The sequence below is a fragment of the Aythya marila genome (genome assembly GCF_965140915.1).
Source record: "Aythya marila genome assembly, chromosome: Z".
Classification (NCBI taxonomy): Eukaryota; Metazoa; Chordata; class Aves; order Anseriformes; family Anatidae; genus Aythya; species Aythya marila.
The window spans coordinates 88,575,818-88,602,431 of NC_139080.1; the positions used below are offsets into that span (position 1 = coordinate 88,575,818).

Below are 26,614 nucleotides of genomic sequence, written 5' to 3' on the forward strand. Positions count from 1 at the left end.
GGCTAGGGTTTCAATATGGTGAGGCCTGGCAAATTGACTATATCGGACCACTCCCAAAAACTCGCCAAGGCAAACGGTACATACTCACCATGGTAGAAGCAACTACTGGGTGGCTGGAAACATACCCTGTAAACCATGCCACAGCCCGAAACACTATCTTGGGCCTGGAAAGACAAGTATTGTGGCGTCATGGTACACCAGAGAGAATTGAGTCTGACAATGGGAGTCATTTCCGAAACAATCTTGTTACCTCCTGGGCAAAGAGGCATGGTATTGAGTGGGTGTACCACATCCCTTACCACCCACAAGCCTCTGGGAAGGTTGAGAGGTAAAATGGACTGTTAAAGACTATGTTACGAGCATTAGGTGCTGGGACGTGGAAACAATGGGACACAAATCTACCAGAAGCCACTTGGCTAGTTAACAATAGGGGGTCTGACAGCCGTGCTGGTCCTGCCGAAACAAAACCCCTACACACTGTGAAAGGAGCTAAGGTTCCCGTAGTGCATATAGGAAGGTGGATGGGGAAGGCAGTGTGGGTTGCTCCTGCCTTGGGAAAAGGCAAACCCCCTCGTGGGATTGTCTTCGCCCAAGGACCAGGGTATACCTGGTGGATCATGCAAAAGAATGGGGATATCAAGTGTGTGCCTCAAGGAGATTTGACATTGAGAGAAAACTAATCTATAATCTAAGTTATATGTTGTAGGAAGATGCTGTAGGATCAACAACAGGTCAACTTTGCAAGGAGCCGGGCAGTGCAACAAGGACTTGAGCTAAGCTGGTGCTGGTGTCCAGACATCAAACTCCGCCTGCCTTGAGTGGCCACTTTGGCAGATGAAGACCTAATCATCAACAGTTCTTATAAACATTTTCCAAGAAAGACCTATGGAATGAAAAGATACACCTGCCTATCCTGTCCTGTTAAATCCTTGTCCTGTTAAAGTACAAGGGATAATGATGAGAATGCTTGTATGCTAAAGTATGGGGATCTGAGTGTGACACAAATGTTATGGAATAAGGGGTGGAGGTTGTACTGGGTCTGGCTGGAATGTTAACTTTCCCGGCAGCAGCCCATTCAGTGCCGTACTCTGTACTTGTAGCTGGAACAGCAGTGTTATCACACCAGTGTTGTGTCTACTGCTGAGCAGCAGTGGCACAGCATTGGGCCTTTCTCTAACCCTCCTAGGGGGTGGGCAAAAAGTGAGGAGAGAAACATCACTAGGGCAGTTGACCTAAACCAATCAAAGGGATATTCCATACCATGTGGTGTCACACTCAGCAATAAAAGGTGGAAACAGGAAGAAGAGGGGAGGGGTGGGCTCTCGTTGAGAAGACGTCGGTCCTCCTCTCGAACACCGGCTGCGTGCGTTGAGGCCTTGCTTCAAGGACGTGGTCAATCATCGCTCATTTGTGGGAAGTAGAGAGTAACTTCTTTCCTCTGCACTTCCATATAGTTTTCATTTATTTTGTTTGTTTGTTTTCCTCCCTTTTTCCCCTTTCCCTTTTATTTTCCCCTTAGTTAAATTGTTTACTTCATGGTAGTCTTTATTTAATTATTATAATTATTTCCCTTTAATTAAATTATCCTTATCTCAACCCGTGAGTTGTTCTTTGCTTTACTTCTCCCCCTCCTTATCTAAAGGAGGGGGAGTGAGAGAGCGGTTGTGGGGTTTAGCTGCCCAGCACGGTAAAACCACCACAAGTCTTTAGCGGCAATATCGGTCGTTCTCTGGATACCCAGTACCCTGAGCTGGTGGAAGGGGATGGGGAGCAGAATGTGGCCCTCACTATCCATGAAGAAATGGTTGGCGACCTGCTACGGCACTTGGATGTGTGCAAGTCAGTGGGGCCGGATGGGATCCACCCGAGGATACTGAGAGAACTGGCGGAGGAGCTGGCCAAGCCGCTTTCCATCATTTATCAGCAGTCCTGGCTATCGGGGGAGGTCCCAGTTGACTGGCAGCTAGCAAACGTGACGCCCATCTACAAGAAGGGCCGGAGGGCAGACCCGGGGAACTATAGGCCTGTCAGTTTGACCTGAGTGCCAGGGAAGCTCATGGAGCAGATTATCTTGAGAGTCCTCACGCAGCACTTGCAGGGCAACCAGGCGATCAGGCCCACTCAGCATGGGTTTATGAAAGGCAGGTCCTCCTTGACAAACCTGATCTCCTTCTATGACAAAGCGACGTGCTTAGTGGAGGAGGGAAAGGCTGTGGATGTGGTCTACCTTGACTTCAGCAAGGCTTTTGACACCATTTCCCAAAGCCTTCTTTTTCTCTCCCTCTTCTGTGACTGAAGCGGCATTGAGGCACACATTCCCCATGATGGCCTTTTCCGTATCCTTGCTGTATCTTGTGCTGTCTCAGTGGTCCTTGCAAACACCACAAGGTAGCTTATAACTCATGAAATGCAAGCAATCCATGCTCAGTCCAGTCTCACATTTCCCAAAAGTTAAGTTCTTTCTGCCCAGCTTACAAACACTGCCTCTCCATTTCCCCCATCTGCAACATGTTCTGTACAGTTATCCATTTCTTAGTGAACAGCGCTCGCTTCTGACTTAGGTGAATTCAGGTCTGTGCCAGGTTTTGCAGCATGTACCTCATTGCACGGAACTTCAACAACTTTCTTCATAACCTTCAGCTCACTGGGATGAGGGGTTTCTCTGCGCTGTAGGCCCTACCGAAGAAAAAGCACTCATGCAGAGCATGACATTTAACAATCAGAGGAATACGTGTCATACCTCAAGATTGAATCAGTTCAAATGACATGTTTTATCAGACCACTAGAGCCCAAGCTGGACATGAACAAAACGTCACAGAATCTGATGTGGACTTCTCTGCTATTACAGTGTGCAGCTGGGTACAGGACTTCATTCTGGTCTAACCAAAGCTCGCACAAGTTTGGTAGCACTCCCAGAGTTATCTGGCTGTAACAGAGCAGGGCAGTAGCAGTGTCACAGCAGTAGCAGTGTCAGTCCTTTCCAGGGGAGAAACTGCTCTAGGATATTCCAAATCACACTAAAACTCTGCAAAACTCGATGTTACTGCTTTCACACCTCCTACAACCATTCACCAAATGGTTTATGAAACTAACATTTTGGTGTGCCACAATACTGCAGCAAATATGTTTGGAAGTGTCTGGGTTAGCATACTGGCTGCGGAAGCTCCCAACAGGAAACATGGAAGACAACAGGAAGGACTGTCCAGTAGCAAGGTTTTGGAAATGCTGGACCCACAGTAGAAATGTGTCTTTCTCCCCCTCCTCCCAGACATGAATAAAAGCTTTTGGTTAACACTGACAATCCCAACATGATATAGCAGCGCTATCAGCAATGGTAGACGTGTTCATAGTATTGCTCCTTTTGTTACCTGTAAACACAACACACACTGATGAGTGTTTGGTTTAGGAGTTAAAGCACCACTCGAGTGCTGTTCAAGCATCAGCCAACTGTTCTCACAAGCAGGCTGCAGCTTTGTGCATAGGAAGCTGCAAAATCTCTTCTGTCTCCCATTTTAGTTGGCTTTCTGCCAAAAAGCATTTCAGAACATTAAGAACAGGGTTCAGTAACAACTTGATCCACAACTGCAAAGGTAAATATCACTGGATTTCCCCCAGTGTCAAGACGAGCTGTAATTCAAGATTATGCACTGGCTCTCAGCGTACTTAGGTTTAGGCTTGGGTTTAGAGCCCTCCATGGAGGCACCCTGATCCAGAGGGCACACACCACATGCTAGGCTGACATCACTGTCAGGAACAACATGGAATGGTCCTGTACTTTCTAAAGGAGAAAATAAATTACGAAGGGAAATGCAGAAAGTCAGCCCAGCAGAAGTGAAAAACGACAGCTGGTGGCAGTGAAACACAGCAGAGAAATAAAGTACCAGACAAGAATTTCATTGGAAAGGAAAGATCTTTAGGCAGCTAGATAGCAACAAAGAATGCCTCAGAGCAAAGGGGCTTGGAAAAAGCAGAGCAAGGTGTGTATAAGTGTAGTAGAAAGTGAAACAGGGCCAACACGCAAAGAAAACATTACACTGGGAACAATGACTAGGCCATCCTGGGCAGATCAGAATCTTCCCAAACAACCTGAGGGTCTACTTCTTTGCATTTCAGACAAAACAAAACAAAACAAAACAAGAAACACTTCCAAAAAGGTACAGATGCTACCCCTACCAACCACCCATATTCCCTCCCCACCATGCCTCACCTACCAGTAATTCCAGGTCATTAGCACCAAGGTCCAACTGTTCTAACTTGACAAGGAATGAGAGTGAACTGCAAGATACAAGGAATATAAAGGGGAAAAGAGAGGAAGAGGAAGAGGAAGAGGAAGAGGAAGAGGAAGAGGAAGAGGAAGAGAGAATGAGAGAGAGAGAGAGAGAGAGAGGAAGGAAGGAAGGAAGGAAGGAAGGAAGGAAGAAAGGAAGGAAGGAAGGAAGGAAGGAAGGAAGGAAGGAAGGAAGGAAGAGAGGAAGAAGGAAGGAAAGAAGGAAGGAAAGGAAAGGAAAGGAAAGGAAAGGAAAGGAAAGGAAAGGAAAGGAAAGGAAAGGAAAGGAAAGGAAAGGAAAGGAAAGGAAAGGAAAGGAAAGGAAAGGAAAGGAAAGGAAAGGAAAGGAAAACTAATAATACTGTGTACAAACAAGTGATGTACAATGCACCCGCTGACTGATGCCCAGGCTATCCCTAAGCAGCCAGACCCCCCACCCTGTCCAGCCCCCCATATAATTGTTCAGCATGATGCCATATGGTGTGGATTAGCCCTTTGGCCAATTTGGGTCAGCTGTCCTGGGTTTGTCCCCTCCCAGCTTCTTCTTCACCCCAGCCTGCCTGCTGGCAGGACGGAGCAAGAACCTGAGAAGTCCTTGGCTTAGTGTAAGAACTGCTCTGCAACAATTAAAACATCAGGGTGATACCAACGTTAGTCTCATACTAAATCCCAAACACAGCTCTGTAACCTGCCCTGATACTGACATCAGGCTGACGGGCCTGTAATTCCCTGCAAAGTCCTTCCAGCCCTTCCTGTTGCCTGGAGGCACGTCTGCCAGCCTGCAGTCCACTGGGGCCTCCCTCATCCCAGTGGGCAGCAGAAGAGACCTGCTGCGCTCCTCTCTTGCCACGGGAGCCCCACGGCTCCCACTGTCCCCCCAGGCCACAGTGAGCTCCACAGCCCTTCCAAGGAGGCAGGAGCAGCTGGTGCAGCAAGGCTGCCTCTGCCCTCCGCAAGCAACCTCAGGGCCCCATATACAACAGCCTGGCAGCATGGCTCTTACCCTCCAAACCGTCACACAGGTAGTCATTGTGGGCTTACATATGATGTTACAAGCACCCTGAAGTCCATAGCACTAATATCTACCTCTCTGTGAATATAACAGGCCATCAAATTATGGTCCCTTCATTTCGTATTTCATGTTAACAGTTAGTATGTCACTCAGTAGTCATGTAACTTATTTCTCTTGAGACCTAAGACAATATTAAATTACATCTCATGCTTCTTCTATATTTGTCAAGGTGGGTGATTTATGGACTAATGAACACATTTCATGTGAACTTTTACAATATTCACCTCAGTTTCATTTCCATACTCAATATGATGTTCATGAAGGTGCATGACTACAGGATTGCTTTTCTCCAGTTAATTAGAATTCAGAGCATTTCTCTAGGTTAAAAGCAAAGAGTATGCAGCCACTTATGTTAAAATTGTTGCCCTGATTTTCACTGCTAGTGATTTCAAATTCTTTTCAGGCTAATTGGTCTGCTTTTCACATTACTTAGCTTTCATCATCCCTTTGCACTTCATTTATAACATATTCATTTTTTATATATCAGAATCCTACTCACTGCACTTTAGAAAACAGTCTTCCTGGCAGGGGAGAAGGAACAGAGGTCTATGAAATAGGATATAGCTAATGATGTAATTAGCAGTATACCAAGCTAGTACCAGACCCAAAGGATTATAAAGTTTATAAATGTTTATAAATCTAGTTATCTGATTAATTTTATATTTTGGCTTTTGGTTTTGGTTGGATGGTTTATTGGTTGGTTTGGTTTGGTTTAGCTTGGTTTTGTTGTTGTTTTGTTTTGTTTTTGAGAAAGCCTGAGAAAGTCATAATTTTGATGAGGCTGAAACTCATGAGTGGTATATGGATAACTTTTCAGCCCAGGGAGGTTTGCATCTCTTTTTCCAGTGAGCTATTCATTCAAGAATAGCTCTAGAATAGTTGAGCTATTGATCAGCGTCCAGGTGATTTTTTATATTGTTTTTGCAGATGTGGAGGGATGAGGCATGTGCTACAGGGTAATGGATGCAGTGGAGTTCTCTGTAAAGGTGATCTAGTGTATAGTGTTGGAGAGAAGGCACTACAGTTGGTGACTACATGAAAATAGTTTTTGCTTGTTTGGAAGCTCTCTACAGGTACCTCAAAGGAGGCTGTAGCAAGGTGGGGGTTGGTCTGTTCTCCCACGTGCCTGGTGACAGGATGAGGGGGAATGGGCTAAAGTTGCGCCAGGGGAGTTTTAGGTTGGATCTTAGGAAGAACTTCTTTACTGAAAGGGTTGCTAGACATTGGAACAGGCTGCCCAGGGAAGTGGTGGAGTCACCATCCCTGGAAGTCTTGAAAAGACATTTAGATGTAGAGCTTAGGGATATGGTTTAGTGGGAACTGTTAGTGTTAGGTCAGAGGTTGGACTCGATGATCTTGAAGTCTCTTCCAACCTAGAAATTCTGTGATTCTGTGTGATTCTGTGAAGATGCAAAGCAGGGCATGAAGTGGAATGTCAGCACCAGAGCCTACCTGAGCAAGTTAAGTGATGACCACCATGTTGAAACAGAGGTTATTTATTTGAGGGACTGGTGTGGCAGTTTTAAGTATTTCCCGTTTGGGTATTACAGGTGATGCCCAGTCCTCAGTGTGGGAGAATTATCCTTGGGGCAGGTGAATGGTTTGGGTAAAGGAGTGGGAGAGAGGAATCGCGGGAGGTAGATGCAGAGAATAGTCAGACTTGCTAGTGTCTCTGATAAGCACTGGCCTTGGGCAAGGTGGGAGTTGAGCAGCCTGCTTCCACTTCTCTCTTATACAGATGTTGTGGATGGAGGTCTGTAGGCTTGGTATGAGAGGCTACTGAGGGACGGTGTCTTGCCATATGAGGATGGTCCTTATCTGGCAGCAGAAGAGAATCTTGAAGGCCATGGTGCCTGGAGTGAAACCTTTCATTTGATTATTTGTAAAATGAATCTTAATGAAATACATGCTAAACATACATATCTTTACTATTTGACTCTCCACACAAATCATGCTAGACATCACTCCAGGGAAGGGAACAGATAATGTAAGGATATAAAGGAAATGGTTTTAGTGTTAGGAAAAAGCGTTGGTGTTAGCATTAGTTGATAAAGTGAGAGGAATGTCATAAAAGAGCTGGGGGGAGAAAGAAGAGATTGGAAAGCTGGAAGAGGTAGGTGAAAGGCTGGGCTCCTTCGTCTCCACCAAGACAGGGATGCCTTGTTGGTAAGCTCTGCACCTTCATCTTTTGGAGAGGAATACCTGAGATAGCATTTTGCTAGCACTGTTATCAGATATGAGCGCTATTGCAGAAAGGGTGTTTATCAAAAACAATTCCAAATCTCATATAGAAAATAGAATCATAGAATCATCCAGGTTGGAAAACACCTCTAAGATCATCTAGTCCAGTCCCATCTGTCACCTTATTAGAAGTTTTCAACTTTGTGAAACTGTCTCAGTGAAAGTTGTTGGCAGGGCTCTTAAACAGGCAAGTGTTTGACTTTGATAGGCACCTTTCAATGTGACACAGATCCTACTCCCACTCCACCTAGGTCTCCCACAAAAAGTTATTTACAACAGAAGCCATTTTATATCTCATGGTATATCTCTACTTCCTTTGGCAGTGTGAGAAAAATCTCAATTAATTTTCTTCAGACAGGATCTTCTGCAAAGCTATTTTATTTGTGATTGGAATGGCGGAAGTCCTGTCAATTAAGAGTGCATTTTAGTAAACAAATCATAACCTTTTATTCCCTATTACCCGACGCCTGATCACCTCCCCTGTTTCCTCATTGACTGAGTACTACAGGTTCACAAGCTACCCAACACTCCTCTATAGCATATATGTACAATTTTCCTTTCTTTCTTTTTTTTTTTTTTTTTCCAACCCTTTAATTTCTCCTTTCTTATGTTTTGAGAATTTGTGATCTTTGTTTTACTATTCTCACACTGCTCATCCTATTTTTCTCAAGCTTCTACCTTGTTCTGGAACAGTGAGGGGCCTTCTACTGTCCACTTACCTACTTTGCATTTCTCCTTGTTATGACTCCACAACTACCTTTGAATACAGAAAACTAGTTCTCTACTGCAAAAACACAACTTAGTTTCTCACAGCAGCCTTTTCACACACTCACTCACAACGGAAGTCTGTACTCTCTCTGTCTCCAAATCCTAACCCTAACTCTGAACTTTCTGTGAAACAAAACAATTTGTGGACTTTGACTGATTCCAAAGTGCTGCCCATACAGCAGGGCCCCACGTGCCCCAAGGCTCCAAGAGCCCTGCTTGCATATCATAGTGGGACTGGCTCTGGTCTGCACTCAGCTCACAACCACAAGATGTGTGCTGCTGTGTCCCCAACCCCAAAGGCACATCCTTTGAAAGTCCCTTCACAGTCACACTAACAATGGGAGTCTGTGTTTTCTCTCTCTCCAAACCCTAAGCCTAACTCTAGACAGTGCCCAGGTCCAACACACACCACACACAGCACTTCCATGAAATGCTGCTTGCAGTGGAAGCAATTTATTTAGTAGCCCTTGATTTCCTTTGGCAGCCTTTTAATGAAATTGCTCACAATGGGAGTCTGGACTTTCTCTGTCTCTCTCTAAACCCTAACCCTAGCCCTAGACATTGCCTAGATCCAAGAAACATTTCACCTAGTGCTCCCAAGAAAAATTGCTCACAACAGAATCTTTTGGTAGCCCTCCACTTGCTTTGGCAGCACTCTCACAACTTCAGTCACAAGGGGAGTCTGTGCTTCCTTTCTTTCCAAACATAAGGACAGGGATAAGACAGCTCCCAGGTCAAACATTCGTCCTAGCAAGAGCTCCCATGAAAAAGTGTTCCCATCTGAAGCATTTGGTAGCCCTCAACTTCCTTTGGCAGCCCTTTCACAACCTTAGTCCTAGAGAGAGTTTGACCTTTCTCTCTCAAAACCTTAATCCTAACCCTAGGCAGTGCCCTAGTCAACACCCTCTTCCAATACCCACCCCACCTAGGCTCCCATAAAATAGTGCTCACAACAGAAACCTCTTGATAGTCCTTGACCTTCTTTGGCAGAATTTTCACAAACCCACTCAAAAAGGGAATCTAGCTTAGAGCTTGGGGATATGATTTAGCGGAGGACTGTTAGTGTTAGCTCAGAGGTTGGACTCGATGATCTTGAGGTCTCTTCCAACCTAGAAATTCTGCGATTCTGTAAATATTAATTCGGAGAAGTTTTAGCATCTTCCCCATCTCAGTAGCACATATGAAGCAAGGAGTGTTGCCTACATATTCATTCTTAATCCATCGCTCTCTAATTTCTAATCCCATGTTTCACAACGAGGAGCAGCCCAACGATCAAGCGCAGCAAGGACCTGGGCCAGCACCCCGGAGCCCATGTGGGCACGCCTCGGGACGGAGCAGCCCACCTGACCCTGCGGGGACTCTGGAACGCCCCCCCACCGTGGCCCTCCCCTCCTCTGCTCGCTCTGCACTATGGCAGCTTCCACCGTCCCAAACTGCCCATGCTGTCTCTCTCCAGGTGCCCACACAGGTTCCGAGGGAGCCTTCAGACCGCCTCCCTGGTAAGGCAGCTTGTGCTGACGGGCCTGCTTCAGTGCCCCGCGTCTCTTGCTGGGGGAGCAAGCTCTCCTTTTCTGAGAAGAACTTGCTTCTTAGTTCCAACCTGAACCTTCCCTGGCAAGGCCTGACAACCACCACCATAAGAAAACAGATGTTTTACTAAGACACACTGAGAAAAGCAGGGATGGAAAGTCAGTTGTCGGGGTGGGAGTCTTCTTCCTGAGAGGAGTCCATTCTCCTGTCCACGTTGGCTTTCATGCGAGCTGCCAGGCGGGAGAACCTCCGTCCTGCTGATGTGCCCTCCAGGCTGTAGAGGTGCCCCAGTAAGGAGAGGCAGTGGGTCTGCTGAAGCATCCAGGCTAGCTTCTTCCTCCTGACACACAAGAGAAACTGCTGAGCCCAGAGGCGCGGCTGTAGAGCACCAAACCAGACTGGGCAGGGGAAAGTGGGGTGGCAGCTGAGACACGTACACCTCCTCAGAGGAAGGGAGCTGGTGCTGGAAGGGCTGCTGGCACGGAAGTGGGCAAATGAAGAAGTGCTGCCAGGGGCAGCCAACCGCTACAGAGGGTGTGCTGGCACTACAGCACGGGGGGGGGGGAAGTGATGCCAGGCACCAGCAGGAGAAGGACTATCGCAACTCTGAGCCTTCTCCTCATCACGCCCTTCCCCCCCCCAACCTTAACCCAACCCCATCCCATCCCTTGAGGTCACTGCCTTCCTTCCCCTGTTAAGCCCGTCCTCCCTGTTCACATCTCTTCTCTGTTCCCAGCCACCCCAGCCTCATCCGAAACGTGCCAGCAGGTGCATCCCTCGGCACAAGCTGCTTTCTATGCAAAGGCCCAGGGACTGCACAGGGGGGCAGCGTGAGGCTGCACTGGCCCCTGTTTGACCCACATGTCGTGCCTTAATGCCTCGGTCCTGCTAATGAGCTATGGCACAGCTTAGGCGTGGCCTGAAGTCCAGGCAGGCCTGGGCCTGAATGCCTGGCACCAGAATACTCTTCCTTTCCCACGCTCTCCCTTCTGCTGCTTACCGAGCCTCTAGCAGAAGAGAGGGTGTTCTTCTGTTTGTGGCACAAAGAGCACCCTGAAACCTTTCCCACAGAGACTTGACAAAGGCTCCGGCGCATGTCTGAGGGAATCGCTTTTTCAGAAGGCTCAGCGCCTGCCTGGTCGTTTTCTTGGCCAGCCCCACGCGTCCTAGATTACAGCAGACCTGCACAGGAAGAGGAAGCCATGCAGACATGGACCGCTTTCCCAAGCCTCTCCTCCTGCAGAGGCTGCAGAAATGTATAAGGGGCTGGCCATAGCAGGGACACCCCCTGCAAGAAGGGCGTCACCCTGCCGCTTTACCTCCGCTTTGAGGCTGAAGAAGGTCACCTCCTCAAAGCAGTCTAACACAGTTGCTGTCTTCCCCATGGAGTTCCTCAGGACCTCCGCTTCGTTGAGCTTCATAAGGGCCTTTGAGCAAGCACACAGGCAGCAGGTGAGCATCGGTGCAGAGCCCCCAGCTAGCTCCACCCTTCCCTCTTGCCTCCTGTGGCACCTGCCTTAGGAGGGCCCGCATCTCCCCATGTGATCCCTGCCCTAGCACAGTGCCCTGTGGGCTCAGAGCTCAGGCACCAAGGGAGCCTTCAGACTGCCTCCCAGGTACTGCAGCTTGTGCTGACGGGCCTGCTTCAGTGCCCCGCGTCTCTTGCTGTGGGAGAGGCAAAGCGCAGGAAACAGTCCGGCTCTGCCCCCACTGTTTCTTTTGGGAGGCCCCTCAGCGGGCGTGTCCTGTTGCAGTGGACTCCAGGTGCAATGTGTGCTGGCAAGCAGGGTCACTCACCATGTAGCTGTTGGAGACGTGCAGGTAGGCAGCCGCACACTCCAGCAGGTAGTAGAAGGCTCGGGAAGCATTGCCTGTTGCCACATAGTGGCGAGCCAAAGGCATAAGCACTGATTCAATGACGGCTTCGCATTTGCAGGAACACTCGCCACCGTCCTTCTCTTTGGTCCTGCTGGGCTGCACACTTGTCCATTTGCCCTCTGGTGGAAACCGCTCTGACGCTCTGGTCAGAGGCAGGTTGCCAGGAAAAGAAGAGAGCAAAGAGCAGATGAGCATCACCTGAGATGACCCTGCTCTCCCTACGGGTAGCAACAAACCCCTATTTCCTGCTGTCTCATCCCAGCTCCCACCCCACAGCCAGCCTCCTCCTCCCAAAGCTGGAGTCCCAGCCAGCAGCCAAATGGCAGAGCTCCATCTGTCTCCTCTGGAGCTCGCTCGTTTCCACAATCATCAGAACCTTGTCTCCTCACCTGAACTCCTCCTCCGAGAAAGCCTGCTGCGGCTGCAGGGCATTTGCACTACCTGGGAAGAAGAGAGCGTGTCAAGGGACTCCCCACATAGCCCGGGCTAAGAGCTGCAGGCTTGCAAGGGTCCTGTCGAGCAGACCCAGGGCACAAGAGCTGCGGTGATCGTCCTTGTCCCCTGGCTTATCCCTGGTGTTGGGGACCCGGTGGGCCCCAGCCTGCATGGGCCTGGACTTCCAGAGGGAGGGGGCTCCGCTGCACGGCACACAGCCTACCTTCAGGGGTGTGAGTCCTGTCCTTCTTCAGGTGTTCTCCAGCGAGCACCAAGGCCTCCCAGCTGTGCCAGTCATCCTCGTCAGCAGAGCCCTGGCAGTTTTCCCCATCCTGGGGACTGGGGACGGCGAAGCGGTGGAAGGCCACAAAGTCCCCTCCGTGGCAGCTCCGGCATTTGTGCGCGTGCTTCTCCAGGAAGGCAGCACACTTGCGCTGCGTGCTGGCCCTCTGTCTCTTGGGCCACAGCTCGTAGGCTGCCTCCTGCAGCAGCGGGGCACAGAAGGCCAGAACGCCAGCCTGCTGCTCCGTGGTCTCCTTGCTTGTAGACGGCCTCTCCACCCCTGCAAGGCAATGGATGGTGGCCTCAGCCAGAGTGGTAGAGACATTCCCAACAGCCGCTGGGAATTTCCCTTTGCACAAAGCTGGTGGGGGAAGGCCTCCTTCAGCTACAGCGCTCCTGGGTCTACGTTACTGCCACCACTTACCGCTCCCTGCCTGCTGAGAGGTGGCCGGCCCCTCTCGAGCATCTTGGATGTCTCTGGGCACCCCTGTGTCCTTCAGCCACTTAAGGATGTTGTCGCTCACCAGCATGTCCAACAAATAATTCATCTGCTGCCTGGTGCAACTGGGAAGGATGTGAGCCAGCAGCTGGGTGGTAAACACTGGCCCTATGATGGCTGCAAACTTCAAAACCATCTGCTTCTGCAGCGTGATCCGGTCCAGCTCAGCCAGTGCAATATCTGTCAAGAAGAAGCAAATCGTCTCTCTTTTGTGTCCCGGAGCCTGAGCTTGGAGAGGCTGGACGGTTCCACCACAGGAAACAGGGTAGACTTTGGCCTCTCTTCCTCAGGATGGCACCTGGTGGGCAATTGGAGCCCAGGGGAATGTCTTCAAGATGGCTCCACTCCTCTTGCAACCACAGGCCACAAGGCCCAGGGATAAGAGCTCCTCCACCACGGATGGGGAGGGCACGATCCTGCGGGTACATGCGACCCGTGATGCGACCTACCGGAGCTGAACTAGGCTGATGCCCAGCAGCGCACACAGAGAGCAGAGAGCGCTTTCACCACCTCAGAGCTGGACTTGGAGCTCCCCACAACTGCTGTGGGCCTCACAGCCGGCCCACAGCCCGGAGGGGGACATCTGTGTCCTTAAGCACAGAGCTCTGTCTGCTCAGACCAGAGTCGCCTTCCTGGCAGGGCCCCCCAGGCTGAGAGGGTGCTTCTGCAGCATGCTGATGCCCAGCCCCTCTCTCACATGCACCCCAGGAAAGGACCCCAGCACAGCCACGAACTCAGCCCCTCACCTTTCAAGGCAGCCGGCAGCACGGTGGTCTCCAGGCTGACATCTGCTCTGACGGTGCAGACCCTGCCACTGTTATTCCCAGCACTGGAGCTTGAGGTGGCTGAGACAATGGGTGAAGCCTCGACTGCAGAAGCTGGGAAGAGAGAGAGAGAGAGCATGAACAAGGTGGGGCAAGTCCAACCTGTCACGGTTGGGTGCGCTTCATGGCCCGCACCGAATGCGGTCAGTGAGCAGGGCAAACCGGTTTCCACCGCAATGGTTTTGTCTGCATTGCCCTTGCAACTCTTTTTCTGCCTTTGGACCAGCTGCCCAGCTGTACTGAACGAATATCCCGCAATAGAACGCAGCGGTTGCTACCTTTGACAGCGCTCCCTCCCACAGCCAGGGAAATTGCCAGTGATAATCCAAAAGGCAAAGCCCATGCAGGCTGTCCCCAGGGCAACAGCACTCTGCTTGGCATTGCTCTTGCAATTACTGCTCTTGCGTTACTGCCAAGCTCCTCAGTTCCCAGCGCCTTTGCGGGCATTTCTGGTTTTGGATTACACTTTCCCAGGTCTGACCCTCTCCTGCAGAAGGGCTTTCTTCTCGAGGGAGCTGGTGGCTTGCCAAGGTGACAGCAAGGTGTGCAGGAGCCCACACCTCAGCCAGATCAAGTTCTGTCCTGCTGCCAGATCGGACTCTGCCCAGACTCACTGGAAAGCCACAGGACACGGTCGTGTGTGTGTGTGTGTGTGTGTGGGGGGGGGTGACGTGCAACAGCATCTAGCCAGTCCGCAACAAGAGTGCTTACCGATCAAGCCCTCCCAGTTGTCCTCTACTATTTTGTCCTGCCTCCCAGTGCTGAACAAGAGCATGTTGTTGCGACGCAGGCAGCGCAGCAGTTCCTCACAGTAATATGGGATGCCAGAGCTTCTTTGGATCAGGAACCTGGGCAGGAGCAGACCCAGCAGTGACCAACACCAGGGAAGTATGGTGCAACACAGTTCTGATGGGCGGGTGGCGAGTCACTCAGGCCTCACAGGGTAACCAGCCTCTTTGTCACAGCTACAGCTCACTTCAGAAGGGGGCGGTCCTCCCACTGGCTTGGGCGTTTGGGACCCCTGACCCTACACTGTTTGCTGGAGTCCATGGGGAAATGGTCGTGGGCAATGTCCAAAGCACAACACAGCAAGCCTGATCTTCCCTGTCCTCAGGAGCCCAGATCTGCTCTGGCAGCTGGCTGGACCCCTGCTCCTGGGAATCCCTACTGCAGCCTGGCTACATTGGTCAAAGCCTTTTTCACACCTCAGCCACGCTGAGGCTTGGGTACCCATCTCCCTCTGCTCTCCTCTCTCCTCTTCTCTCCCTTTTCCTCCCTGCCTTGCCCTCCCTCCTCTGCAACAGCAAAGGGCTGTCACTGCCCACGTGCTGCGTCCTGGGAGCTGCCTATTTTTAGCTCACACCTGCTGTGGTGAGTCTTAAGGAGAAACCCAGGTCCTTGCTGGAGTCAAGGATGCTGCCAGAAGGCCCCGTGCTTCCTTTCCTGCGGGGCGACTTCCTTCCGTGGCAGCATAGGTCCAACCCCTCCGGAAGAGCTCCGTGGCCTGCAACATACCTTGCTAGATCCCTGGGGATGCTGACCACTCCAAGGTCCTGGCAGACTTTCTGCACCACAGCTGCAGGTTTCAGCTCTTCCAGATGAAGACAGCTGATTCTCTGGGACGTTGTGCTGTCTGCTGCAGCTTTGAAAAAGCTCTCCGTTCTCTCGTGGCCAGGAGCTAAGCTCATCACCATAAAGAGCGTGACGCTTTGGAGCACGGGCCACATGACAGTCCAGGAGGCAGGGTCGATGAAGTGGGCGTTGTCGATGACAAATATGCCAAATTCTCCTCCAAGGGTCTGAAAAAAGCAGATGGATCTGTGTGGAGTCTGGCGGATTCTCAAGCATCCTCTAGGGGAGGAGATGCAGCCTCTCTCTCCGGAGACGGAGAATACTCAGAAGTCTCTCCCCAGCCGCTTCCCTCTTCAGAAGCTTACTGGCTTTTCATTTCTGCGAGACTTTAAGGCCTCCTGGAACATCACTTGCCCTTCTGAAGAAGGGAGCTTGGGCAAAGGAATGCAGAAGGCGTCAATCCTCCTCCATGGCACATACCCTCCAACTTAACAGGAGGCGAGCTACGACGAGGCATATGGGGAGGGTGTGAGAGGGGCTTCTGGGAGGAGGGGCTCCTGGGCCCTGAAGGGCGGTGACCCTGGCACATCGTCCTGCTGCCCACTCAGGCTGTTCTGATGTGGAGCCTGCAGCGGGCAGGGTTGTTTTCTTTCTCTGACCCAGGTAGAAGGAGGAACGCTCACCTTCTGTAGCACTTTCCTACAAGTCTTCTGCAACTCCCTTTTCCTTTGAAGGTCATGCATCTTGCAAACCTCGTCTGAGATGGCAAACTGGACAGGAAAGCAGAGTCAGAAAGAAACATCATCCTGGGACCAGGCATGCCTATCCACCAAGCTAGACGGCAGAGCAAAGCGCCTCTGCTTTTGCATGAGGTCAGCGCAAGCCTCTCTTCACTGGCCTTTCCAGGGCGCTGACCAAGACACCTGGCACATGCACAGGACATGAAGTCACCACAGACAAGGAGCCTCCCTGGACCCACGAATCAGAACGGGGTGCTATGAGCACTGCAACTCCCAGCCCAGCAGAACACCCAAACAACCACCAGACTACCTCAGGAGGCCTCCCTCTCGCTCTCACCTCGACGAGGAAAATGTTGTTGAGGAGGCAGTAACTGCTCTCTTCTATCGCCCCTTGGAGCTTGGCCTGCAGGGTGCGCTGCCGGTCCTTGCACGTTTCACCCGCCTGCAGTCCCAGGGCCCTGGCCACCAGCATACAGACGGCAGAGAAGGGCTGCCTCATGTTGGCCTTGGTCAGTTCCATGGTGACAACCCTGCGGTGCAAAAGCAAAAGGCAGTTGAGCTGCAGAAAAGGCCCCCAGTAGCCCACGCCTGCCAAGACAGGAGAGTTAGAGACTCACGCTGCCTGGTTCTTACTGCAAAGGAACGCAGGGTGCACAGTCCTGGGGGTGTGGGCGGAGGGCCAGGCACAGGGCAGAGGCATCGCAGTCTTCCACGAACGTCAGGGGACGGGCATGGGAAGGGGCTCAAAAAACCCACTTACCTGTGCCCAGTGGCCTGGCCCAGAAAGGCCAGCTCAGTAAGTAAGTGGCTCTTTCCAGAGCCCAGAATGCCTGCGTACGCCAGGATGCGCGGCTGTCCCAAAGTCTCATAGGCCTTCAAGCTGCGTTCAAAGAGGTCAATCTCCACCTCCCGACCTGTGAAGACCAACCAGGAAACAAGCTGTTGCAGCATGCTGAAAAGCAGGGCAGCATTCCCTTTTGCTGGCACGGCAGCTTCCCTCCACCACGTCAGCAAGCCTGCCTACACCCAGGCCTCCTTCCAAGCCCCTCATCTCAGAGCCGCCTGCCTGCTGGCCACACGGCGCAGCTCCTAGGAGCTCTTTCCCCTCCGCTTCTCCTCCCACAGGCAATGAGATTCAGCCAGCTGGACGCAGCTCCCCACACCGATCCAGCCCAAGACTGGAGGGCACACTTTGAGGCACTGCAGGCAGCTGCGCCCAAAAGGCATGCCAAACATCTCACTGCACCCTGAGCCCCAGAGCTCTTGCCAGCACCCTGTAGCTAAGGTGGCGTCTTCGGGCCTGTTGTGGTTTTGGCTGCGATACAGCTCCTTGTCTTCACAGGAGCTTGGAGTGTGCTGTGATGTGCTGGACTTGCCACCAAAGGAACGCCGAGAACACACTGAACTCTTGCCGAGCAGTGCTGGCACAGTGTCAAGGCCTCTGCAGTTTCTCATGCTGCCCCACCAGCCAGCAGGCTAGAGGAGGGAGGAAGGGAGCGAGCGGCTGTGTGGGGCTCAGCTGCCTACCGGGGTTAACCTCCAGCAAGGTGCACTGCTTTGGGCAAAGGGAAGCAGCTGGGGTTCTGAAGAGCGAGGACTTCTCTACCTACCCAGCAAGGGGCCATAGTCCGACCTCTTCTTGGTAAGACCCATGTCAAAGATGCTAGAAGCGGGAGAAGACAAAACATGAGTTTCACTTAGTTGTTCAGAAGCCAGGGAATATAGAGCCTGCTGTGTTAGGGGAGGAGACCCGCCGCAGGTAACTGCTTTTCTTTCCAGCAGCATGCTGTCCGGAGCATGCTCCCCGGCCAACGTTCGAGTGGACATGCCAGGACAGCTTCAAGCACGAAGAAGGCCAGCAGCCATGGCGGGACAGCAGAAGGTGTTGGGAGTCCCTCGCCAGAGGCCAAAACCAAAGAAAGCCCAGATGCGGCAAAGAAGCCAGGGTGTGCTGTTGGCTAGTAGACTGCTCTGCCACCCTGGACAAGCAAAAGAAGCCTCTTGGAAAGGAGGACCTGTGTCACTTAGTGGCTCAGGACACCAAGCACCTGGCACCTTTGGCTCAAGTCTTTTGATAGTTTTCAAGAGACAGCAACGTTAACATCCAAAAGGTCCTCCAACCCTGGCCCGGAGGGACAGCTGAGAACTGAGCAGGCAGACAGGAGGAAGAGTGGCCCAGTGGCCCACCTTTCCCCAAGGCGACATGACTGACCCAAAGCTTCCTGCGCAGAAGGAGCTGGGAAAAAATTCCTCCTTGCATCAGAATGACCTCTGCCTTAGCCTTGCACATAGTGGAGCAAACACAGAGCAGGAAGGGAGCCCAGCGGAAAGCCGCTTGGACAAAGCCTGCATGGCTAGCGTGCGTCTCCAAAGCCAGGACAACCTTCTGCACCCCACTGGCGTCACTCGCAGCTCTCTTAGCAGCAGGAGACACAAGGGCAGAAAGGCACAAAGCAGACCCATGCCAGGCCTTTGGATCTTCTTGGCCACAGGGAAGGGATGTCTGTGGGAGGCCAGGCTGGTCTCTTGCTGCACAGCTCCTCTTTACCGGTCAAGGTTGCACCCTTGGCTTCCCCTTGTGGCCCCATCCAGATGGCTCGGAAGACACTCACCACTTGTCGGTGATCCCCACATATTGATAGATAGCGCCGGGATCTGTAACACCTTTCAACTTTGTCTTCGGCAACTCCTTGAAGAGGTAACTGGGCAGGCGAGAGGCCTTGTAGGTGTCTTCATCACAGGACACCAGCCTGGGGTAGTGCACCATCAAGCGGGCACCCCAATTCACCTTATGGCCAATCACTGCCATGGAGAGAGAACACATTGACATGGTTAGGAAAGCAGCCTTGCCCCACCCTTTAAGGCCAAGGGCTACTTCCCCTTGTTGTCCATAGGTGCATGCCTAGTGCACTGCACCAATGAGCACACACAGCAAAGATCTTTTAATTAATTCATTATATAAATATATATATATTATATAATTAAATATTTTATTATATAACTCTGCAGAGTCAGGTGCTTGGCGATCTTCCGCAAAGCCAGCACACCTCTGACTTGAATCACCGTTACTTGTACACAGCAAACTTGTGAAAGCTATCTCTTTGGGTACTTCTGATTGGCTATTACAGCTCACCTAACTTATGTCTCCTGAGTTTGCACATTACAGAGAAAGAGTGGGGGCTGGGGAAGTGGGGACACATCAAATCCCACATTAGCATACGTTAGCATTTTGATGGGTACGATTTTTAATACGTTTATGACCCTTAATGAGCAAAAGGTTACTACAGATTAGTCTGGAGCTGTTGTTCTCCTCCTTGTTTTCACCTTTTGTCCCTTATCTCCCTTGCTGCTGCTAGCTCAAGGCTACCTGTCTCTCTGTTCCCTTATTCTCTCACCTAAAAGACTATACAAGCTATAGAAATACTACACAAGCTACAGGACTCTCTATATTCTTCAAGGTTTCCTTGTTTTTCCCAGCTTTGGGACTACACCCTCAGGCACAGGTCAACCCCGCAGCAGGGCAAGCTGACCCAGCGGGAACCGCAAGTCTGAGCCCATTCTCCCACCTCAGGTCGAGACCTGTGACATCTGGGCCGCTCTCGGCAGGCTGTAGCATATGTGCTTGCCCCAGCCTTCCCATCTCTTCATGATGGATGTGTGTGTGACAGGTGTGCTTAAGCACACCCACGCCAGCCTCCCACTCTTCAGACTAAGGTGCGGTACCTGTATGTTCAGCCCTCTCCGGATGGCCACAGAGGCCGTAGAACATCGTCCCGCTGGTGACCCCAATAGACATTGCCCTGGCACACAGGGAGAGAAGTGCAAATTCAGTGGTGCCTCAGGCGCAGTCCTGCTCGCCCCGCTCTGCCACTTCCCACGTCTCCCCTTGGCACCAACCAGGGACACCTGCTGTCCCACAGCCGGTGTGTGCCTCGGGGACTTGGAGAGCTTGGGGCACCACACACAAGGGACGTGGGGAGGGTGCACGCAAGACGGCTTGGACCCTTCCCCTGAGGCCCGATGGCTGTGACCTGCAGCAGGCCACAGCCCCTCTCACTAGTGGAGGAAAGCAGGTGCTACCCACAGAGCACCTACAATGCCAGCGACTTTGAGATTAGGCCAGAGCCCTGTTCCTGGCAGGCTGTGCTTGGAGGGACTGCGCCTGGCTGCCGTGAGCTAAGCCCAGGGGCCACCTGCTGCCTCTCAGGGTGCTGCCTCAATCCTGCCAGGGACAAAGGAGGCCAAGCCAGGAGGCCACGTCTCTTGCTGGTCAGCCCCCTTGCGCTGTCCCAGGCAGCACGCATGCCCTGCAACACCGCCACACACTCACTCAAGTTTCCTCAATGATCTGGAGCACGTGCTGAAGATCTGAAGAGCGCTGTCCAAGGCACGGGTGCTCTCGTCATGCAGCTTTGCTCCAGACATTCCGAACACACAGAGGAATGTACAGCCCTGCAGAGGACAGATGCAACACATCTGGTTACAGTGCCTATGGCCAGCAGCTAATGCCGTTCCATTGCAGTCGCCAGGGAGACCAGTAGAGCTGCAGGTCAACACAAAGCCACAGAGGACTGATCCCACCAGCAAGGCAGAGCTGCTCCTCAGTCCCTCTCCACTAAACAGACACAGGCCACCCTCTGGGGGTGGGATTGCTCCCCCACGCTCACCTTATCAAACAGAAGGCTTTTGTTGATTTCACCCTTGTGAGGACTGATGATTGTTGAAATCATCCTGTTGGCATCACGGAGGCCCCTCTGAAGATCCAGTAACCTGGCCTCTGCAGAAAACTGCAGCTGGATAAAGAGGCTGGTGACTGGCCATAGCTCAGACCACAGGTGCAGCGGCATATCCACGTCCAGCTGGAAGTGAAGAGCACGACAGCTTTGCCAGCCTGTTCTCCCGGCGGTTCCTCTGGGCCCGTGCCACGTACCGAGGGAGAGCAGGCATGTTGGCAATACCAGGTACTACTGGAGGAAGGGTAAGTCCCCTGCTCGGTGCCAATCGCAGGCCAGCCTGCGGCAGGCAGGTCACAGCAGAGTCATAGCACAAACGACAGAGGGGAATGTTCCAGCAACACTGCATCTTGTGGCAAGTACGGATGCGAGGGGCGACCCTCTGGCACATCCCAGGGACTTGAGCAGACTCGCCCCCTTGTCCTCGCCTCGTGCCCACAGCACGTCCAGAGCAAGAGTCATGGAAAAGACAGAGGCAAGTCCACCTCCTGCCACCCGTGCCTCTTTGAGGAGCAGCACAAAATGGGCAGTTGCCTGGCACGTGCAGCACCAGTAAGCCTGGCATCAGGTCCCCTGGGTTCCCGCCCCAGGGTGCTTTTTCTTCCATTTGTCTGTTTTCACGAGAGCTCCACCCATGCAATGCACACCTTCTTCTGCCCTCCCAAAATGCAGCCTCCAGCAGCAGCGGCCTTACCTTCCTGAGAGGAGCTGCTGGTATGTACTTCTGCATCTCTGCTGCCACTTTAGGACCATTGGACACGAGAAAAGCTGGCCTTAGGTGCCCTAAGGGAAGCAAACGCAGGCCTTCACTGGCAGGACGGGACTACAAGGGGGTTGAAAGACGGGGCTGGCACTGGGCAAAGCAGAGCAAAGATTCTTTGGTGTTTCCTCCTGCTCCCCTCTGCAGCTGCTTGGCCAGAGCCATCCCCTGGAAGGAGGGGATGGCAGCGACAGCCTCAGCTGAAGCACAGGAGGGACAAAGGCACGAATGCTGACTGAAAGGTGGAAGAGGGCAGGGGGAGTTCCTCCCTGGAACTCTGAAGCAGGCAGGCCCCATTTTTCCAGCCAGTCTCAGAACACGGTGAAGCAGGGACTCACCTATCCTTTCCAAACGCTGCATCTTCACGTGTTGCTCAAACTGGCCTGCAGCATCTTGGCGTTCTGATCCAGACATGTGCTCCATCCTCTGAACCTGCAGACACGCAGAACAAAAGTACTGCCACTGGCCTCCCCAAGGAGCCCCGGGAGACACAGCCCGCCCCTCCACTCTCACTTTCCAGAGAAGGGCAGAACCTCTTGGTGCAGCAAGCCCACCTCTCTGGATTTTCAGCTGGGACGGAAGTGCCTCTTCAGAAGGACCAGAGCCACGCAGGCATCACCCAAGCATGCCCCAGCTCTCCAGGACAGCTGCGCGACCCACGGGGGACATTGCTGGTGGGGCCCACACCCTTCCTGTGCTTCCCTTGGCCAGTCACACCAAGCAAGCACTACCCAGAGCTACCCCTGAGGTGGAAGGGCAACTGCTTCAGCTCTCTACCAACCCTTACAGCTACAACTCTCTCCACGTCCAGCGCCTCAGCCTTCTGGCATCTGCCTCCTTCCCTCTCAGGTGCAGGTCTTCAGAGAGGCTCTAGAGGCCAACCTGTCCACCTACCTTCAGAACCCGTTTGCCACCAAGAAGCCTGGTCTGGATCTTTTCCTGCTCACACAGCTTCCAGCAGGTGGGCGAGACAATCACTTCACTTTTAACCGCAAGGTTTTGGGCGTTCATAACTTCCTCCAGGGCCTGGCTGCAGATGAAGTACTGCTGATGGTACCTGTCTCCAGCAGCCAGTACGGTCATTTGCCCTGCGGAGATCCCTGGGGAGAGAGCAAGAAGCAGCATTGACACCGGGGAGCAGAAGCAGTCAGCAGCACTGGAGAGTGCCAGGGCTGTGCACGTGGCACAGCTGACCCTGCAGCGCCCATACCTATCTTCAGGTGGAGCTTCTGACCCACGTGTGTGTCACGACTGCCATGCTTCTTCTGGATTTGTTGGCAACACTGCAGCACCAGGCTGATGGTCTGAGGCAGCTGAGCTTCTGATGCTCTCCACAGCACCAGCACAGCATCCCCTGGGGAAAGTGAGGGGAAGGGGAAGGCTCTCCTGAGGGACAGCAGCAAGTGGCCAGCCGGCGTGCAGAGGAGGACGGGCTTGTGGGAGGGCATCCTCCTGAAGGACAGCACCCTGGCCACAGGGACCCCTCCCCTCTGCCAGACCAGCCACAGCACCAGCCAGGGCAGCAGGGCAAGAGGGTGGGTGGCGGGGGGACCCTCTGCCCAGCACTCCTCCGCAGCTGCAGCAGCCCAGGGACACCACCGGAGGGATTGCTGCGTGGCCAGAGAGCTGCTCCATCAGGCCAGAGCACAGAGCAAGCGGCTCCCGCGGGAAACACTGCACAGCAGCAGGACATGGAAGCAGCCTCCTCCTAAGGACATACCTCCAAACTTCAGGATGTCTCCTCCGAAATCCAGCACAACTGTGGAGAAAGAAGGGAAGGCAGAGTTATGGGGCGCCTTCTTCCGGAATCCGTGGGGCAAGCCACCTGTAGCCACAGCCCTGGCCCCTGTACAGCGAGTTGGGAGGCCACACAAGCACAGTACGGTGCAAGCTGGAAGGCACCTCTGGAGAGTATCTGCTCCAGTCCCGCACCCCGTCTCCACTCAAGCCGAGCCACTCAGAGCCACCTGCCCGGGGCCACGTCCAGACGCCTGGTGAAGATCTCTGAGCGGGGACACTTGCAAATGCTGCCAAAGTGGTGGCCACCACATGCTCACGGTCAGAGACGTCCCCCAGGATAAGGGGCTCAGGAGGGCCACACACAGATGTCAGTGCGAGCCTCCCTAGGTCACTGGCACGCTGGCACTCACTGGATGCCCCCAGCCTGCCTGCGGTCCTAATGGCACCAAAGCCGTGTTCCATCGTGGAACTGCAACGGTCTCTCTGCAAGCACAGAGACAGATGCTGAGAAAGCAGGTGTCCCCTTGCTCATACGATCAGAGAATGATCTAGGCTGGAAAAGGCCTTCGAGATCATCAAGTCTGACCATCCACCTAGCCTACTGAGTCCCCATCACTAAACCATCTACCTTAGTGCCACGTCCACACATCTCTTAAATAGCTGCAGGGACTGGGACTCCATCGCTTAACTGGGCAGGCTGCTCCAGTGCTCAACCACAACCTCCTTGAAGAAATTCTTCCCAGTACCCAACCCAAGCACAGCCTGCCCCAAATCGAGAGCCTTTCCTCATGGCCTCTCTCTTGTCACCTGAGAAAAGAGACCGACTGCCTCTGCGCTGCAGCCTCCTTGCAGGGAGGTGGGAAGCGCAATGAGGTCTCCCCTCAGCCTCCTCTTCTCCAGACTAAACAACCACAATGCCCTCAGCTGCTCCTCGTAACTCTTGTTTTCTAAACCCTTCAGCAGCTTTGATGATCTTCTCTGTACACACGCAAGCAACTCAGACATCCTTCTCGTGGTCAGGGGCCCCGAACTGAATGCAATATTCGAGGTGTGGGCTCACCACTGCCGTGTCCAAGAGCTATCACTTCCCTAGCCCTGCTGGCCACACTAGTTCTCATGCAGGCCAGAATGCCATCGGCCTTTCTAGAGACCTGGGCACGCTGCTTGCACATGTTCAGCTGGCCGCCAAGCAGCAACCCCACATCCTTTTCTACTGGGCACATTTCCAGCCACTCTTCCCCCAGGCCTATGTGGCTGCATTAGGTTGCTGTGTGCCAAGCGCAGGACCCACCACTTAGCCTGGTTCAGTGGCATGTGACTGGACTTGGCCCAGCCTACCTCAGCAAAGCCTTCCCACCCTCAAGCCAGTCAACCGTCCCGCCTAACTTGGAATTGTCTGCAAACTTACTGATGGAGGGTGCATTCAATCCCCTCCTCCCTCCTGGTCACTGATGAAAATGTTAAACAAAAAAGGCCCTGGTAGAGTGCCCTGGAGAAGGCCACTGGTGTCCAGACACCAACTGGATTGAACCTGGATTGAACTCCGCTTGCTAGGACTCCTTAAGCCCAGCCGTCCAGCCACTTCTTTACCCAGCAAACAGTATGTCTGCCCAAGCCCTGAGCAGCCAGTCTCTCTGGGAGAATACTGTGGGCAGCAGTGTCAAACGCTTTATAAAAAGCCAGGCAGACAATGACCAGAGCCTCTCCCTCCTCTACCAAGTGGGTCACCTTGTCGTAGGAGATCAGGGTAGTCAGGAGGCACCTAGCCTTCAAAATCCCGCGCCAGCTGCTTCTGATCCCTCCATTGGAGGCATGTGCCATGTCACAGCACTCAGGATCACCTGCTCCGTAACCTGCCCTGATACTGACATCAGGCTGACGGGCCTGTAATTCCCTGCAAAGTCCTTCCAGCCCTTCCTGTTGCCTGGAGGCACGTCTGCCAGCCTGCAGTCCACTGGGGCCTCCCTCATCCCAGTGGGCAGCAGAAGAGACCTGCTGCGCTCCTCTCTTGCCACGGGAGCCCCACGGCTCCCACTGTCCCCCCAGGCCACAGTGAGCTCCACAGCCCTTCCAAGGAGGCAGGAGCAGCTGGTGCAGCAAGGCTGCCTCTGCCCTCCGCAAGCAACCTCAGGGCCCCATATACAACAGCCTGGCAGCATGGCTCTTACCCTCCAAAACGTCGCTCATGTAGTCATTGAGTGTTTGTGCCAGCTCGTCAGCACCTCTGTCTGTGCCGCTCTGCTGGACACACTTCTCTGACAAAGAAGTGAAACCTGCAGGAAGAACAGGCAGAAATCAGGACATGTCTACGTGGGCCACAGGGCCTGGCAGCCAGTCCCATGCTGCCAAGCCTAAGCGCCTGTCAGTCGCTGCATCGCAAGAGAAGCCAATCCGTGCTCTCTTTAGCCATCACAGCAGGAGTCCTCAAGAGCGACAAGATAGCTGTGCCATCTACGGGCCAGGGCCCCCGAGGGCCTGGTGTGTCCCAATGGCTCGTTTCCGGGGAGGCTCTACCGTGCCCAACCCACCTGAAAAATCCGCTAAGAACAGCACTCCCACGATAAGCCTGGGGATCTGTCTGTCCCAGGTGAAGTCCTCAGAAAGAAGATCGGGGAGGAGCACGCTCCCGTTCTCCATCTCAGAGTACGGGTACTTCCCCTCCCAGGCAGATGCTATGGTCAGTGCCCTGTGGTACCGGGGTACCTCAGCAGAAGACAACCATGCCCAGCTGGGAGGGAGGAGATGAAGACCCCTCAGCACCGGACGATGCAGTGAGCCTGGGGCCTTCTTGAAGGACAGTTTGGTCTCTGCCACCATGGGTCATCACAATCACCTGGTTGGTAGGTGATGACCTGGTTCATAGGTCATCGCTTAGTGGCTGCCCTCCAGCAACACGGTGGGCTAACAGTGCCATCCTCCATAGATCAATGCCTGCTGAGCAGCAGCCGCTGTGACCCCGTACAAATGTATAGAGCTACTTCTTCCAATGAGGTTATTAAAAAAAAAAGAAAAAAGTACAAATAGGATTAAGACTGGAAGAGGGTAAAGAACATTCATATATTCATGACAACATTCACCACCAGAACCTTCCAGAATGGTTGCTCAGTTCTTCTGTTCTGGGGGGGTGGTTAGGGGCTGGTGGCAGGGAATGCAGGCTGCTGGTCAGTTAAGTCAGCGGACCACTGACACAACCAGAATGAAGAATGCTAACACATAAATAAAATTCAGAAATTATTCTATTCTGGCTAGAAAAGTTGTTTCATGTTGCTCCAT

The 26,614-nt window shown here is 52.9% G+C and overlaps 1 protein-coding gene across 1 annotated transcript; it reads right to left on the reverse strand.

Annotated features, from left to right (window-relative positions):
* Positions 1-9,221: 9,221 nt before the first annotated feature.
* On the reverse strand, positions 9,222-25,978 carry LOC309890278 (adenylate cyclase type 10-like; the record flags this gene model as incomplete). Its single annotated transcript, XM_082783953.1, has 26 exons — positions 9,222-10,218; positions 10,879-11,060; positions 11,198-11,305; positions 11,676-11,898; positions 12,146-12,197; positions 12,415-12,753; positions 12,898-13,152; positions 13,719-13,850; positions 14,508-14,644; positions 15,312-15,595; positions 16,052-16,138; positions 16,446-16,638; positions 16,869-17,022; positions 17,719-17,771; positions 18,721-18,910; positions 19,832-19,908; positions 20,439-20,560; positions 20,776-20,967; positions 21,039-21,121; positions 21,337-21,624; positions 21,940-22,033; positions 22,496-22,701; positions 22,812-22,955; positions 23,322-23,360; positions 25,510-25,614; positions 25,870-25,978. The coding sequence occupies 26 exons, from the start codon at positions 25,976-25,978 to the stop codon at positions 10,038-10,040; spliced, it is 4,029 nt and encodes a 1,342-aa protein (XP_082640079.1). The 3' UTR covers positions 9,222-10,037.
* Positions 25,979-26,614: the final 636 nt, after the last annotated feature.